This window comes from Mesocricetus auratus, unplaced genomic scaffold (genome assembly GCF_017639785.1).
Source record: "Mesocricetus auratus isolate SY011 unplaced genomic scaffold, BCM_Maur_2.0 Super-Scaffold_2245, whole genome shotgun sequence".
Classification (NCBI taxonomy): Eukaryota; Metazoa; Chordata; class Mammalia; order Rodentia; family Cricetidae; genus Mesocricetus; species Mesocricetus auratus.
The window spans coordinates 28,754,098-28,771,160 of NW_024429180.1; the positions used below are offsets into that span (position 1 = coordinate 28,754,098).

The window sequence follows — 17,063 nt, forward strand, 5'->3', positions numbered from 1 at the left end:
TTAGCCATTCTGACAAGAGTAAGATTGTGTTTCCCAGTTGTTCAGATTTGCATTTCCCTAATGGATAAGGATGTTGAGGCCTTTCTTAAGTGTTTATCAGCCATTTGAGACTCCTCTATTGAGAATTCCACTTTATTTTTTCTTTTTCTTTTTTTTTGTGGTTTATAGAGACTGGGTTTCTCTGTATTGTTTTGGAGGCTGCCCTGGGACTCGCTGACCAGGCTGGCCTTGAACTCACAGAGATCCATTTGTCTGCCTCTGCCTCCCAAGTGCTGGGATTAAAGGTGGATCCTTTGGTGTTTAGAGGACTTGCTTCTTGAGGTCTTTGTAAATTTGGGAGATCAGTCCTCTGTCAGATGTGGTTTTACTGAATATCTTTTTGCATTCTGTGGGCTGCTTTTTTGTCTTATGGACTGCGTCCTTTGCCTTAAAAAAGCTTCTCAGTTTCAGGAGGTCCCATTTATTGTCAATCTCAGGTGTGTGCTACTGGTGTTATGTTCAGGAAGCATTCTCCTGTACCAATTCATTCAAGGGTACTTCCCACTTTCTTTTTGAAGAGGTTCAGTGTGGTTGGATTTATGTTGAGGTCTTTGATCCATTTGGACTTACGCTTTGTGCATGTTGATAGACATGACTCTATCTGCAGTCTTCTACATGCCAGCATCCAGTTATGCCAGTACTGGATACGACCATTTGTTTGATGATTCTTTCTTTTTTCCACTGCATACTTTTAGCTTCTTGGTCAAAAATCAGGTATTCATAGCCATGGAAGCAGAAGTGTGACATAGTGAGTCACACTGTGAATTTTCATCCATGTGTCTTTACTTGCTTGTGTTCATTGCAAAGAGGCCTCTAGTTTCTGCTACACTGTCAATACTGGGCCCTCGCTAGAGCTCCTCTTGGTTATTCTGCTGATGCCTTGTGTTGTGGAAATCCTGCAGTTTTGGGTCTTCAGGTCTGCTCCCTTCCTTTGTTCCAGCCAGACAGTTGCAAAACTGTGCCTCTCCTGGGCATCAAAACAGAGTCAGTCCTGTTGGCAGGGGTGTGGGTGAGCCAGCCCCAAAGTTATGCACATGGGAGAGTTGTCCATCTGTCATGTGGTGGCGTGGGCAGGGGAGAGATGCTTTCCCCACACACAGCCACCAATCAATGCCTGGGGCGGGAGGCAGAGCTTGCACTGAGGATGGAAGGGCAGGACAGCTGCCCCTGCCTGCCACCACCTGCAACACTCTGGAGAGCAAGCCCAGCACCTTGCCTGGGTAGCACAATAGAGCCAACTCTGTTGGCATAGGTGTGAGCAAGCCAGTGACAATATTATGAGCAAGAAAGAGCTGTCCCCATTAACTTCTCATTTCTCATTCTCCCATAGAAGCCATCTCTAGGATGGGAGAAGGCTTTCAAGATATTCAATGAAAGACGAATAGGAAGAATATAGAATGGGGGAGGGGAGGGAGGAGCTTTGTGCAGAACGGTGTCATATGTGAGGAAGTTTACGAGAGTAAACAAGTACTATAGAGAGTGTCTGAAAACTCAGAGCAGACAAGAAAGATTTGGTCAAAAGACTGTGCAGCTGAGAGTCAATGCACAGGCAAGAACTCTTCAGCCACGTTCACCATGTGGTGAGACGTATCTGGGGGCAGCGTGAGTTCAGGATCTTGAATGATGATCATCAGTGTCTGTGGCCACAAATAGATCCTACAATCTTGGAAGAATTGAGTAGACAATGTTCATAATAGCTCATGTCAAGCCAAAATGCCAAATAATTGTGTTTGGCTAGAACATGTATAATATCACAAAAGTCAGGACCTGGGACAACAATGTGTGTGGTTTTAAATTGTTTAATTGACAATGTGAATTTTCTTAAGAAGTTAATCACTGATTTTTTTTAGACTTTAATGAGGAAATATCATTGCTAAAGAATGGTTACTTAGGGCCGGGCGTTGGTGGCGCACGCCTTTAATCCCAGCACTTGGGAGGCAGAGGCAGGCAGATATCTGTGAGTTCGAGGCCAGCCTGGTCTACAGAGTGAGTTCCAGGACAGCCTCCAAAGCCACAGAGAAACCCTGTCTCGAAAAACCAAAAAAAAAAAAAAAAAAAAAAAAAAAAAGAATGGTTACTTAGACTATTTCTAAATTCACTTAGCTATGATAGGTTTTAAAAGAAGATTGGGCACACAAATCCACTGCTTATCCTTAACATGAATTCATCTGAAAATCCATAAATGTTGATAACAGTAGCCAAAAATTAAATTTCTAGGAAATAGGTTGAAAATTAGTTGTTTGCAGGGCAGACACTGAGCCTCAGGCTTCAAGCATGCTCACCAACATTCCCATTAGTGAACTCCTTACTTTATCACTGAGAACCAGTGAACTCACTAGTCCCTTATCAGACCCTCTGAGTTTGTTTTCCTAACTGTAGACTTTTTTTTTAGGGTCCATGTATTATTCCTATAAGGAATGAAAGTGCTGTCATCAGCTTTTCTGTTTGCAATCCCATGGTGCATTAGTGTGATACAGATAAAAAACAATTCAAGTTCTGATTTAAAATAAGGTTCTCAGCCTAGGCAGACAAATGATCAAACTGTTTCTGGACACCCAGGGATGCAGTTCAGTCCACCTCATCTATCGTGTAAGCATTTTTCTTTTTTCTTTTTGAAGCACTTTGTTTCTCTTCGTTATCTTGAATCTAGTACAATTACTTTTCCCCTCTGGGGAAGACTACTGTTCTTCTTGCATATGTGCAAAGAAGTTATTTAGGTCAGTTTTGAAAAAGGGAAACAAAGAAACAAAAAAAAAAAACAGGAACTGGGGACAGTCTGGTTTGAGATAAGTGTAATGATACAGAAAGGCGTACTAATGCTCACCATATGAGGCTCTAGAAAATTCTAGAATATTCTCATTTCTATTTTTATATTTGAATTAGTTCAATCAATTGCTCTAAAGAACCAACTGTGGTTTTCATAGTTTGAATTTCACAAGCAAGGACAACAGAGAGTTAGAATTTCAAACCAGCTTCAACATCCTCAGTTATAACTCAACAACCTGGAAACAACTCATGGTTCCTCAAAGTGAGGGACCCTTATTGCTCCTTCTTTGTTATCATGGGCGCTTTTCATTAGTGATCCTGAAATGTCCCCATTGCTCTTCATAGTGAGATAAAATTTTACCACACTTGACTTCTGAATCCTTGTTCTCTATTTATACAGATATCAAAGCACATCACTACATTAGGTAGGAAAACATGCAGCTGTTCATTCCTTTTGAAATTTTTTTGAAAAAACTTATTTATTTCTTTTACATTCCTACCAAAGTCTGCCCTCCTTCCTCTCTTCCCAGCTACTCTCCCAGCTTTCCCTCTGCCCCACCATCCACTCCAACTCTGTTTTTACCTAGAAAAGGGCAGGTCTCCCAAGAATATTTATAAAACATGGCCTATCAAGTTGTAATATGACTAAACACCTCATCTTGTATTAAAGCTGGGCAAGGCAACTCAGTATGAGGAATCACGTCCAAACCAGCAAAAGGTTCAGAGACAGTCCCTTCTCCTACTGTTAGAAGTTCCACAGAAAGACCAAGTTACACAACTACCAAGCAGAGGGCCTAGGTCATGCAGGCTTCCTGGCTGTTGGTTCAGACTCTATGAGCTCCTATATGACCAGGTTAGTTGGTTCTGTGGATTTTCTGAATGCCTAACATCAAAAACATTCTTACTCTAACTTGAGAAGATTAAATAATAATTGGTAAATGTAGTCAGGATTATCTAACTGGGCTGTTTTCAATTAAAAGAAATAACTGAACACCAAGAGATATAATAAGACTGTAATGCTGCAATGTAAAATTTAAAATAAAAAATACTTGGTAGCAAAGCAAACAGCCCTGTATCCTTTGCCTTACTGAAGCTTTTCAGTTTCAGAGGGGCCCATTTATTGATTGTTACTCTCAGATTCTGTGCTACTAGTGTTTTATTTAGGAAGTGGTCTCCTATGCCAATGCATTCAAAGCTGCTTCCCACTTTCTCCTCTATCAGGTTCAGTGTAACTAGATTATGTTGAGGAACTTGATCCACTTGGACTTGAGTTCTGTGCATGGTGATAGATATGGATCTATTTGCAATCTTCTACATGTTCGATCCCATTCTCTATGAGGGCATACCATCATTAGCCTTAAATCAGGGAAGAGGGGCTTGGTCCCACCCCAACTTAATGTGTCTGACTTTGTCAACTCCCCATGGGAGCCCTTACCTGTTGAGAGGAGTGGTTGAGGTGTAGGCTTGGAGGAGGCAAGGAAGGTAGAAGGGAGGAAGGAGATAGAACTTTGATTGGAATGTAAAATGAAACTTTAAAAGGAGAAAAGAAAGAAAGAAAGACAGGAAGGAAGGAAGGAAGGAAGGAAGGAAGGAAGGAAGGAAAGACAGACAGACAGCTCCATTTTGTCATTTCATAATTTAGAAATTGGAAATACATGAAAAATGAAAGAAATTTTGTACACATAATAAAGCAGTGGTACCAATGTTATTAATTTGGGGAGTGTTATAGCCTTAAGCATATTCACCATATGCTTTATCACCAAGCCTTACACTTTAATTTTCATACAATGTCCATATATATATACATATATATGTGTGTGTGTGTGTGTGTGTGTGTGTGAGTGTGTGTGTATGTGTAGTGTGTATGTATGCATAAATATATATAATAGCAAAAGGAAAAGCAGAATAAGAAATTATGTTACATATCCAAAGTACTATACCATCTCTTCCAACCTTTTCAAAATAGAAAAGATCTTTATGATTATTAGCTAATTGAACAAGGGATAGAAATAATAAAATCAAATTGAGCACTTTCTATATGGTACACACTGCCTGTCAATTTTCAACAGCCTCACATTTTAGATAATATAGTTCTTTTTTGTTGTTGTTGTTTTTTCGAGACAGGGTTTCTCTGTACTGTTTTTGAGGCTGTCCTGGAACTCTCTCAGTAGACCAGGATGGCCTTGAACTCACAGAGATCTGCCTGCCTCTGCCTCCCGAGTGCTGGGATTCAAGGTGTGTGCCACCAACGCCCGGTAATTTCAGATATATTTCCATGATGTCCTTAAGGTTTCTATTGCTGCAAAGAGACACCATGACCACAACAACTCTAATAAAAGAAAACAATTAATTGGGGTTGGCTTATAGGTTCAGAGGTTTGGATCATTTTCATCATGACAAGAAATATGACACAGTGCAGGCAATCATGGTGCTGGAGAAGAATCCTACATCTGGAAGAATAGGTACCAGACAAAGTGAATAAACAATTGGTCCTGACTTGAGTTTTTAAAACTTCAAAGACCACCCCCAGTGACATACTTCCTCCAGTAGGGCCATGCCTATTGTTATTTTTTGCTTAAGTTAGAAATTAGAAATCAGAAAGGGCACCGAAGGTGAAACATGGGTGTGAGCACGGAACCGGGACCAAGACAGACAGAGCACAAGCCACGGAGACCACATTAATCATAGTTTATTATAGCACTGGGAAAGAGAGAGGAGGGAGGAGAGAAAAGTGTGGAGAGTGGAGAGAGAAAAAAGAAGAGTGAGATAAGAGTGTGTACGTGGGCAGGGGTCTGTCTTTTAAAGGGGTCCTTTGCACCTGTGTCCAGACTGGTTCTCATGGAACTCTGGGCTGGCCAGAGGCTGCGTGAGTGCATTCTGCCAGGTAACAGGGCATGCCAGCGTAATGCCCGAAACTTTCTTTTGCACTTTTACATATTATTAAAAAGAGGTGGGGTGTTAGGCATGGCAGTTTAGGGAATAAGGATGTAGAGTTCTTAAGACAGCTTCCTGCTAACCTAGGGGGCATTGACCATCTTTTGGGGGACCTGAGAAAGCTGGAGTGTTGTCACATCCTGGGGTAGCTCATTGCTTCATTGTAGTCCTGGCTGTATGGAACTCTCTGGCACCTCTGTAGACTTGGCAAGATGTTAGAAGAGTGGAGGACAAGGTTAAGTTTGGAAAAAAAATTTTTCTCAGGTCCTGGTATTTGAGTGGAATATTCTAAGATTAGGGAGGGGTTCCTGAGGGGTCCCAAGATGAGGAGAGGGAATCCTGAGACCAGGGAGTGGTTGAATAATAATCTAGAATGAATATGACCTGTTTGGATGGGTCCAATTCAGCTCTCTGGAACTTACAAAAATCCTTTGTGTTTGGGAAAACGTAAGTATTAGAAGTGATTTGACTGAAAGCATTAACATTTTTAAAACTGAGAGATACTTTTAGCATAATAAAAAGTACTTTAATCTTGACCTTTCAGTTATGATCATATAGTGGTATAGTTGTTTAGTACTCTGTTGGAGTTGGATTGGTAGTTCAACAGAACTTTATTGACTATGAACAGCAGCACAATGAAAGAGAGAGATCTGAAACATATTTTATTCTGTTTAATGTCTCAACTTATTTTATTACATATATCATCTTATATAGGAAAACCTTAGAATACCTGTTCCTAAAATCTGTTTTGTGACAGAGCATTGCCTTGTCTCTTTAAGCTGGCAAAGTTACCATTCATCAAAAGCATCAGAGTTCTTGAGAAGGATAAAATTTTACCTGAGTTAATGATCAAACAATAACAGAGACTCACCAGCTGGCTGCATGCACAGCCACTCTCTGGATCCTCCATAGCTAAAGTCAGAGGCTTTTAAGGACACCTGCCTTCTGCTGATAGAGTAAGACCTATGGGCTAGGTTTGTCAGGAAGACTTCCCTATGGTTGATCCAAGAAATGTGGAGAAAAGTTGATTTGTCTGTCTTCTTGTCGATTGTAAAGTCCTTTGTAGCAGTTGAGGTGAAGGGCAGGATTGGTCAGTGGCCAGCGTTGCCGCTTTTGTGAGTAGAGTTTCTTTAGTGGCCACCAGAGTTATTGGAGGAAATGGGGGGTTGCCAGCAGCTGGCCTGTCTCTCTGCTATAAAAAAAGACTTTTAATAAAATATTTAAATGCCATGTCCTCTAGATCTCTTAGCATTTGAGAGCTAGCTGTTATCTTTAGTGACTTGCCTTAAGTGCATAGGTGACTAGAGAAAAATCCCCTTTTGTAATAGAAGCTTTACCTTTGTAAACAGCTTACAGGAAGGACTGGGTTGTATAAATACTCTGTTAATTTGAAATAGACCTTTATAACTTTAAACATCACAATTAAATTTAAGTTGACAGACATAAGCAGATATATCAAACAGGACTGGATATGAGTAAAAGGCAGAGCCAGAATGTAATTTCTGATTCACGCATTGTAGCAAACAGATTTAAAGAGACAGAGTCAGTGACAAGAAGGCAGATCTACTGCAGATAGAACAGGGAACCCTGGAAAGGCACAGTATTCCATAAATAAGCCATGCACAACAGGGCCAGTGAAGGAAGAAATTAGAGGCAAAAACAAAAGAGCAAAAAGTAAATGAATTACATCTGTCAGCAGGCTTTGCCAGCATAAACTGGCTAGACTGAGTGAGCAAACCTACAGCTAGGTCACACAGTCAAGATGGCAGCCCCCAGGTTAGGCCGCATGGCCAAGATGGCGGCCTCCTTAAGCGCATCCCTGTGTGTCGACAGAAGTGGACTTTAAGACACTAATGTGGAAGTGCTAGGGTACAAAACCCGACAGACCCTGATGGGTCTGAGCAATACAAACCCAAAAACCTCAAACCTCATTCATGGGGAAAAAAATGAAAAGTGCTGAGAGTGCCCAGGGCAGACGCTAACCCAGGCCAGTTCACTGTGAGCCAGTGGCATCTGCATGGAGAAGAAACACGGTAGTAGGGCAGCAGAGATAGGACAAACAGGAGAGAGAGGGGCATTTTGAACAGGAGCATAAGAGTTCTAGTGGGGCCGGACGTTCCCAGGTGAAACAGGCTTAGCCATGACGGGAAGTGGCAGGATGCCACTGTGGCAGGCGGGAGTCTTAGCATGCTAGGAAGAGGCAGGAAGCAGACAAGCTTAAGGAAAGAGTTTATCAGAAAGGTAGAAGAAAGCTTAGATATATGGTAACTCCTTCCATCTATCTGAGCACTGGCAGTAATTCCAGAGGTTCCATAAAATATCAGGATCCAGAGAGCCGTTTGGTGGTCGATGAGACTCATTCTCTAAGGGATATCTGGGCCATTTCTTAGTACAGAGATAAGTGAGTCTGGATGCCTTAATGAATGGCATTAAGAGAAAGGGCCTTCAGTTTTCTAGGAGGCATCCCAGTGGAGTAGATGGGCTAATTTCCTTTGCTGGTTTGTTACCCATGGGTGAGGCAAAAAAAGGAAAAAAATGTGCAAAACCAACTCTTCAGAGCTTGTCAGCCCAAGAGTCTAACCAGAGCAGAAGAAAAACTGCCTGATATAGGACCCAGGGTTCAAAGGCAGTGAAAAGCCGCTGCTGAAGGCTCGAGAATGAAACACAGTGAGAAAGTTATCCAAGGAGCTGAAAAAACGATTACCAATAGGCCTCGCCCATAGGAAATGAACCAGAAGTGATTGCCAGGTGAGAGGGGTCAACAGTAATCTTGAAGGTAGTGGCCAGGGATCCCCCCTACTTCTGAGAACACCAAAAGGTTGTCAGACGCTCAACAGTCAGTCCTTCGGGTTCAGGGAAATGCTTGAGAGGAGGTTCCTTTCAGAATCATAGCCACTGTTGGATGGAGGGCTCCAGTGCTCAGGTGGATGGAATGTGGCCCGCAGGTTCGAGTCTAGGATCCCTGCAGTCCCCACTAGGGAGGTCACTGAGAGCCTAGCCAGGTCAGGGAACCAATGTTGCTATTTTGTTTAAGTTTACCAGTAATGAGTCAACAGTCCCACGTGGAGTTTATTGGTAGAGAGGAAAAGAAGGAGCTGAGAGAGAGGGGAGGGGGGAGAGGGAAAGGGAGTAAAGTAAGAGTAAGATAAGAACGTATAAATGGGCAGGGGTCTGCCTTTCAAAGGGGTCCTGTGCACCTGTGTGCAGACTGGTTCTCATGGAACTATGGGCTAGCAAGACTGCTGCTTGAGTACATTCTGCCAGGTAACAGGGCATGCCAGAGTAATGCCTGAACCTTTCAACACCCTCTCCAACAAGGCTAGGGATCCTAATCCTTTTAAATAATGCCACTCCCTGTGAGCCTAAGTGGGTTGTTTTCATTCAAATTCCCCAGTTACTATGAATTACTGATGATATTTGAAAAAATATGTTATTTGTTCCATAAAGGTTTTTCATAATATCATCGAGGGGTTATTATTTGGGGAAGGATGTGGTCAGTGACAAACCTCAGAGTTTCTAGATCTATGCTCCTTAACATTGTTTTGGAATAAAATTGTTCAAATGGTGATTCAGGGGCTCTATGTGTATATTGATTTTTAGACTTTCCCTCAGTTTGTTTGGGCAGTTTCACACAGCACTGGCAAATTTAACATGCTTCTTGCAGGGTTACTTAGTATCTGTGTTTAACATCCATCTCATGGAATTAAAGAAATCAGTTGAATATTTCCAAACAATATTGTCTACACACAAAAATATATTCTGATTTTTTGTTGTTGTTCTATGAACAATAATACACTCAAAATGTTGGCAATTGAAGTTAATCACATAATTGTAATTTGGATCTTTAGAGAAATAATACATCTTTAAGATGTAATTCAAATGTTGACATATATTTTTAATCTAGTTTCTGCTCATAGGTATATACATGAGAGGTGTTAGAGTGAGGAAAAGAAAAGAGGATATGACATACTTATTTAATTACAAAAGTAAAAAACATATCACTCCTAGTAGCTGAGCATTAACCCAAACTATTAAACTATTAAGTTTGCTCATTTTATAGTCATTATATTATGGGAATCTTCTAGGATTTTTTGATGGGGCTGACAATTTCAGGCCTTAACAAGGAAGTTTGAATTTTTTTCCTAAATAGAATAGGATCTGTGAGCAGAAAGTGAACTTGTTTAGGATATTAGCAGGAAGGAATATGTAAATCCAAGTGTTCAGATTATTTCTTGAATTTGAAATTTAGAAAAAAATATGCCACACTACCTAGGATTTTAAGAGATTGATTTAATATATAGACAATATCTCCAGAAGCACAGAATTAAAATCTTCAGTAGGTGAGAGCAGGAAATCTACATTTAAACATCACTTATGTAAACTATAATTTGAGGTCCACATAGTTGGAGAAAATGCACAAAGAACCAATTTATATGTGATTATTAGACTTTACATTCTAGAGCGAAAATGAACAAATAATTACAAATACCCACTAGAGATTGCAATGTTGCTTATTAAAAAAGAAGCTATTGAAATGCATAATTTATGGAAGAAATATACATTAAGGACAGAAATAATGATTTTGCATACAATTTATTCTCTAAAACAGCAATTGAACTAATTTCAAGTAATAGGAAAGTTGAACATGAAACCATTGCTCTCCTTATTCTGTGTAATCGTTATGAGAAAGCTCAGCAGGTAGATTTGCTGAAACAACCGTGAGCCCAAAAAGAACAAGGTTCAAATCATTTAGGGCACCTTTCTAGGCAAACTCTCAAGTGCTGTGTTTTTCTTACTAAGAACCCTGTCTTTCCAACATCGTTCAGTGTGTTGACTGATTTAAACAGATTTTTTTGTGTTTGTGAACCTGTGAAGATTAAGTGATTCTCTTGTACTTCCCAGCGCTTACTCATGGTAACATCTTACATTTCCTGAAACATAAATCGTATGACTGTGTCTTTACACAGATTGGAGGCACATATGACTAAAGGTTAATATTTACTTGATCTATGAATAGTTTATGTAGCGACTAAAAATAAAAACAATCCTATTTTATTTAAAACAAATATTTTTCTTTTTAACTTAACTTAATTTAATTTATTTAAATTAAAAACAGTTATATTTTACCTACCAAACCAAGTTCCCTCTCCCTTCCATCCTTCTATTCCCCACACCATGCCCCCATCCATCAACTCCTCAGGAAGGGTGAGACCTCCCATGGAGGGAGGGGAGGGGGGATCATCAAAGTCTGTCACATCATTTGGGGCAAAGCCTAGGCCCTCCTTTATGTATCTAGGCTGTGACAATATCCTTCCATAGGAAGTGGGCTCCCAAATTCCATTTGTGAACTAGGGATAATTACTGGTTCCACTTGCCAGAGGCCCCATACACTGCCCAGTCATTTCCTACTGAGTATTCTGATACAAATCTACACCTTGTTAAATATTCCTGAGTGGTTTTGATTTGGAAATTGTCTGGAATGGATGGAAAACATATGAGCTATGTAATACAAAGTTCTGAACCTTTTCCTTGACTGGACATCAAGGATGAAGGATAGCCACAACCTCAATAATGTGTATAATCCCACTTTTGTCAATCCCAATACATTTATACGAAGTACAGAAATTAATACCACAAGTCATTTATTAATTAATTATATTGAATATGTTTCTGGTGGTATAGTATATTATTAGCTTCCTGAAACATAAAAGGCAACCATTTAATTAGACAAAATTTCCTCACACTATACAAATGCAATGATTTTTTTTATCATACAGGCTTTGCACAGACTAGGAAAACATTCTGCATCTGAGGTATGTCTCCAGTATTAATTTTTAATATATTATTTTATTTATGACTTTTATTGAAGTTAGAACAGTATTGATTTATATGTTAATCCCAGTTCCCTCTCCCTCCCCTCCTCCCCTGCCCCCCACCAACCCTCTATCCCATTCCCTTACCTAGGAATGGTAAGGCCTTCCATGGGGGATGTTCAAACTCTGTCACATCATTTGGAGCTGGGCCTAGGCCCTCCCCCATGTGTCTAGACTGAGAGAATCAGGTCAGCTGTTTCTGTAGGTTTCTCCAAACTGATCTTGATCTATTTGCTCATTACTCCTCCCTCTCTGCAACTGTAATAACTTTTTTTCATTTTTGTTTTATGAAGTAAAGCATCTATTCTCACAATGATCTTGAAATATATGAAATAGGATAGCTGAATCTGGTAATACGAAGATTTCATCTGGGATTTAAGATTAAGAATGAAGAAAACAGGAAACAAATACCTATACAGAACAGATAGCTTTAGTAATCGACTTTAAAATCTCTAATAAATATATGCTCATTTATTTGATGTGAAAACGTTCTGGCTTTGAGGATAATGCTGGAGGGACACAACTTCATATATTTATAATCTGATTGAGTATTATGCAAATCTAAACAATTGGAAATGAATCGGTCATACACGAGTGGGTCATATGGACAAAAGTAATATTTGCAGAAATGTGGAAAATTCAGAGGTTGCTTATTTTGTTTCATACTAATATCTCTTTTAAAAGACAGAAGGGCTAAAATGTGAGGAATACCAAAATAATGTAACAATAACAACAACTGATGAATGTGAAAAAATTCCCCTTAAAGTTTATAATAACTTGAAAATCGAAGCTATAAATAAAACTTTTGCATTGTGCTTTAAATTGAAATAAACATTTTCTTTGGTTAACAGTCTGATCAAATTTGTGACCTGGATTTTATTGGATATCAAGTAGTGTAGACATGAGTAGACAGGTTAAACATGTACATATTTGTCATTCACATTTCAAGAGGCCATAAGAAAAAACCCTTCACACATCATTAAGCATGTTTATTATTTTTATATAAAATATTATCTTAAGCAACAGATGCTTCGTGATAAGAAACCCATGCTGTGAACTGTAATTCCCACTGCTGGCAACCTCTCCATGAAGTTTTTGAGTTTTACTTCTCACTGAAGTGTAGGAGATAGAATATTTTTACGAAAACATAGCTTTAACTTTTTTCTCTTTTATAACATGTACTGATTTCAACATGTATCTTATATTCTTGGCCTTAAAGATATATCTTACATAAAGTTGAAAAGCAAGGTTCAACCAAAATCAAAGGACTGAAACTCTCCCATTTCAATGTGAAGTGAAAGAATTCTGTTTTCAATTCTCATGTCAGTTATCGGAGGCATGATTACCTCATCTCTAAAGGACTGTTAGAGGGAGACAACATGCATGAGTGAAATACTTGTGATGAAAAATTAACTTGGCAGCCTGGCAGTGGTGGCGCACACCTTTATTCCCAGCACTTGGGAAGCATTGGCAGGTGGATCTCAGTGAGTCTGAGTCCAGCCTGGTCTATAAAGCAAGTTCCAGGACAGCCAGGACAGTTGGAATGTTTACACAGAGAAACCCTGTCTGGAAAAACAAGCAAGCAAACAAGCACACAAAAAGAGCTTGGCAGTCACAGCTGCTCTGAGTTCACATGCATAAAAGCCATGTCACTTCCAGAGGACAGCGTTTCACAGTTCCCTTCCCTGTGCTCTGGCTCAGATCTGTCTGCTCTGTCTTCAGAGGAGTTCTGGAACTTTGTAGGGAGGCACGTTGACAGAGATGTGTCATCTGTGGGTGACCATTCACAATCACAATCATTGCTTGCTCTCAGCAGCACTTTGAACAATATTGGGTCTCCACATAAACCACTATCCACAATAATAAAAATGTCTTTTGCCATAGGTGCCCACCCCTAGCTCAGGAGGTAATGTCAGGTCATAGCTACTAGGGGAGGGAAAGTTATTTTTCACCAGGAGTGTGTCCGATGGTATGTTCTCCATGCTCCTGTACATGCCCATGTATGTATGCTCATCACTAATTAGACTTAGTGTGCTAAAAATAAAAATGAAAACAAAATAAATAGATAATATCCCCCACAATAAATAATATTTTAAGGGTAAGATGAAATTGATTGGGAGGTAAGATGACACATACTGGAGGGACTTAGAAATGGGCAATGGGATAGACACATGTTATACAACTATTTCCTAAACCAAAGCATATCAGTTAGTTATTAAAAACTAAAATGTTTATTTGATTAATTAGAATCCAAATACATTCACCTCAGTCATTTTTATCAAAACTACAATATACTAGAGCATAATATCAAACAATTAGAATAACTCTAGAAGAACTCATTTACTTATAATTGAAATGTGACTGCTTATTTTCATATGTTGTTTTAAAAATCAAACTAAAGCCTCTTTGCTTGGCACGTTGCATTCAAGTTTTAAAATTTGTCCTGCAGAGGCAAGTGAGGAGCACAGAACTCCTGCATCTTTTCCTTTTCATTTGATGTGTCATCATGCAATGGGCTTATAGTAAAGGAGCATCCAACACATCATTAATATCATGTATACATGCTTCACTGACAAAACATCAAATCCTCTTGAGTTTTATGTGAAAAATAATCCCAACATCCAATGTAAGAAGATTTCCCTCAAGACAGCTTAAACAGTTATTTTCTCTTAAATCAAACAATCCCTTAGGTTCATCCTGATTCCTATGCTACAGACATACTATAAATACCTATCTACCTTCTTATTGCCTTATCTATTTATTATTTACCACCTTTCATCAGTATATACAGACAAATATACACTTATGTTCCCTTTAGGTACCCAAAGGGGTTGTTGGAGTATGTGCAATTTGTTTCTCTTCACATATTTTTAATGAAATATAAAAAGGCATGTTTGGTCAACAAATTATATCTTTTAGGAATGTATAAACATAGAAAAATACGTAAGGAAGAGACATTTATTGTGATTACCAGACTGAAGTCTCAGTAGGCTAGGATTATTGTATATAAAATTGATTTTGTTCATGATTTGATTTTAATCTAGTTTAGCAGAATCATATTCTACAAGGAACAGATATTTAATTTAGTATATTATGATGAAAAGACTTCAGTTCAGAGAAGTTTAATGCATTTGATATGATAAAAACACTGACTGATTATTAGGTTTGTAAAAGCAGTTATTCCTTGTTATCCTATTACCATTTAAATAATTTCTTATGCTCATAATATTGATATGAAATCTAGAAAATCTTGTGGCTCTTATATTGCTCCTGAGACTGATCATCTCTGTAAAACAAGACATTTGGTGACGTATGTTCATGGCTTAAATTTTCTGCAGTTTTTTTCTTTTCCTGATCCTAAGAATTTCAGAGAAACCACCTGTTTAAGAGTGAGTTGGAGCTGTCTAGTCACAAGCTACAATCATAAACAAGGGTCTATGAAACCAATCTCCTGTAATTTTCCAGTCTACTGTTTTCCAATATCAAGGAGACAGGACACTTGACAATTTTGAAGTCGCTGCTTGACAGAGGTCTCTAGCACTTTAACAGTTGGGACCAGATGAGATTATTTTCGGAGGCTAAGAACAAGGTGAGGAATGCTATCCAGACAAAGGAAAGAAGCAAGGGGGCAATTCAAAGTATGTAAATTTATGCTGCCTTTCTATTGAACAATGTAGACAAATTCTCTCATCTTAATAATTTCTGATAGTCTACTTTTACACACACGCACACACACACACACACACGTCATACATATATAACATCTACCATCATACTTTTGTAGTTCTCAAACCTATTGTACTTTTTGTGTTGTAACTAATTCTGAAAGTACATACAGCTTATGTATGTATATATGGCTACAGTTCCATTTCCCTAAACAAATAATTAAAACTATCTGCCTCGTGCCAGTAATTATTACTATTGTCATTATTATTTTGGATTTTTGAGATGGGATTTCTCTGTGTAACAGTACTGACTGTCCTGGAACTTTGTAGACCAGGACAACCTTGAATTCACAGAGACCCACCTGCCTCTGCCTCCCAAGTGTTGCCATTAAGGTATGCACGACCACCATCTGGCCATTAATTATTTTAAGCTATTTTTCAACCTAGGATTAGAAGCCTAGCTGATCATGGTGAACCCACCTTTAATCCCAGCATTTGAGATAGATGCAAACAGTTCTCTGTGTATTAGTGGCCAGCCTGGTCTACAGAGTGAGTTCTAGGACAACCAGAGTTACACAGAGAAACCCTGTCTCAAAAAAAAAAAAAAAAAAAAAAGAAAGAAAAAGAACGATTGAATGAATGATTGAAAACATTCAAAGCCTAAATTCAAATGGCTCAGCAAATGCAATATTCATTTTATTATTGCCTTTAGAATGAAGAATTACTACTCCATGAGATTCAGTGGGCAAGTTAATAATATGGTGTCAAATACATGAGATGGGTAACCCAAATCAGGGCATGCTAGCTTTTCTTTTTCAAAGTCTCACTTCATGTTAACTGAACCTTATCTTTCTGCAAGATATGTTGTGTAAATGAAGATTACGCAAAGTGGGCCCAACATCTCCAAGCTTAGGGCATGGCTCTCCCTCAGCACAAAACAGCTGCTGCTCCTAGATTTCTGTTTCTTGCATCTGGTGAGGATAGACGGCCCCTCGGTGATGGTAAGCCTGCTGTGCATTGTGCATGGAAGTGAGGTCCAGCCCTGTAGGGCTGGGGCATGTGATTGCATGTGGTAGATTATCACGTGCCTATACTTGTCTGTGTCGTGGCAACCCCAATGGTCCATGTAATACTTGATCTATATAAGCTAAGATCTCAAAGTGAGCAGGGCACGGAGTAAGTGTGAGGGCCTTGGAACTTGAAAAAGAAACAGACCATTTTTTTTTATCAAAACCATTATGAAACCGAGGCTGCTAATTGCGTGATAATTCAGTCAACCCATCTTGATCTGTACACGGTCAGGATTAGTATACTAACAAAACATGATGACCTGTCCCCCCTGTTTTTAAGACGAGTTCATTATGTAACTCTGGCTTGCCTGTAACTCGTGCTGTAGATTAGAATAGCCTGTAACTCAGAGATGAGATGAGCCTGCCTCTGTGGCCCTAGCTCATGAGCCTGCATGCCAGGCTCTTGCTATTTCTTTGTTTAGGAAGTTTTGGCACACATTTCCCAGATCTTTTCTCCTTCCTTTTAAAAAGAAATAGACACGATTAAATCCTTTTGTCCAGAAACATCTTAGGACAGCTAATATATGTCACCAATTTAGTTAGCCTGAAGCATTCCTTTCAAGCTTTTCTGAGTGTGTCTAAGGGTACAGATACATTTGCTTTCAGAGGAATTTCAATTCTGTAGATTTCTGTATGAACTATATCTGTGTACAATTTTGCAAACTAAAGAGAAAGGAACAATCCTTTAAGACCAGAGCTCCAGATGTGGTACGGAA

At 39.1% G+C, this 17,063-nt stretch overlaps 1 protein-coding gene across 6 annotated transcripts in view; it reads left to right on the forward strand.

Annotated features, from left to right (window-relative positions):
- Pcdh9 (protocadherin 9) overlaps window positions 1-17,063 on the forward strand; it is an 846,200-nt gene that overhangs the window by 138,720 nt on the left and 690,417 nt on the right. For 2 of the 6 annotated variants that reach the window (XM_040753774.1, XM_040753857.1), the window contains exon 3: window positions 11,517-11,552. The exons of the other annotated variants lie outside the window; for them this stretch is intronic. In XM_040753774.1, coding sequence (XP_040609708.1) covers window positions 11,517-11,552 — 36 coding nt within the window. The remainder of the gene's footprint in view (window positions 1-11,516; window positions 11,553-17,063) is intronic. 6 annotated transcript variants of the gene reach the window in all.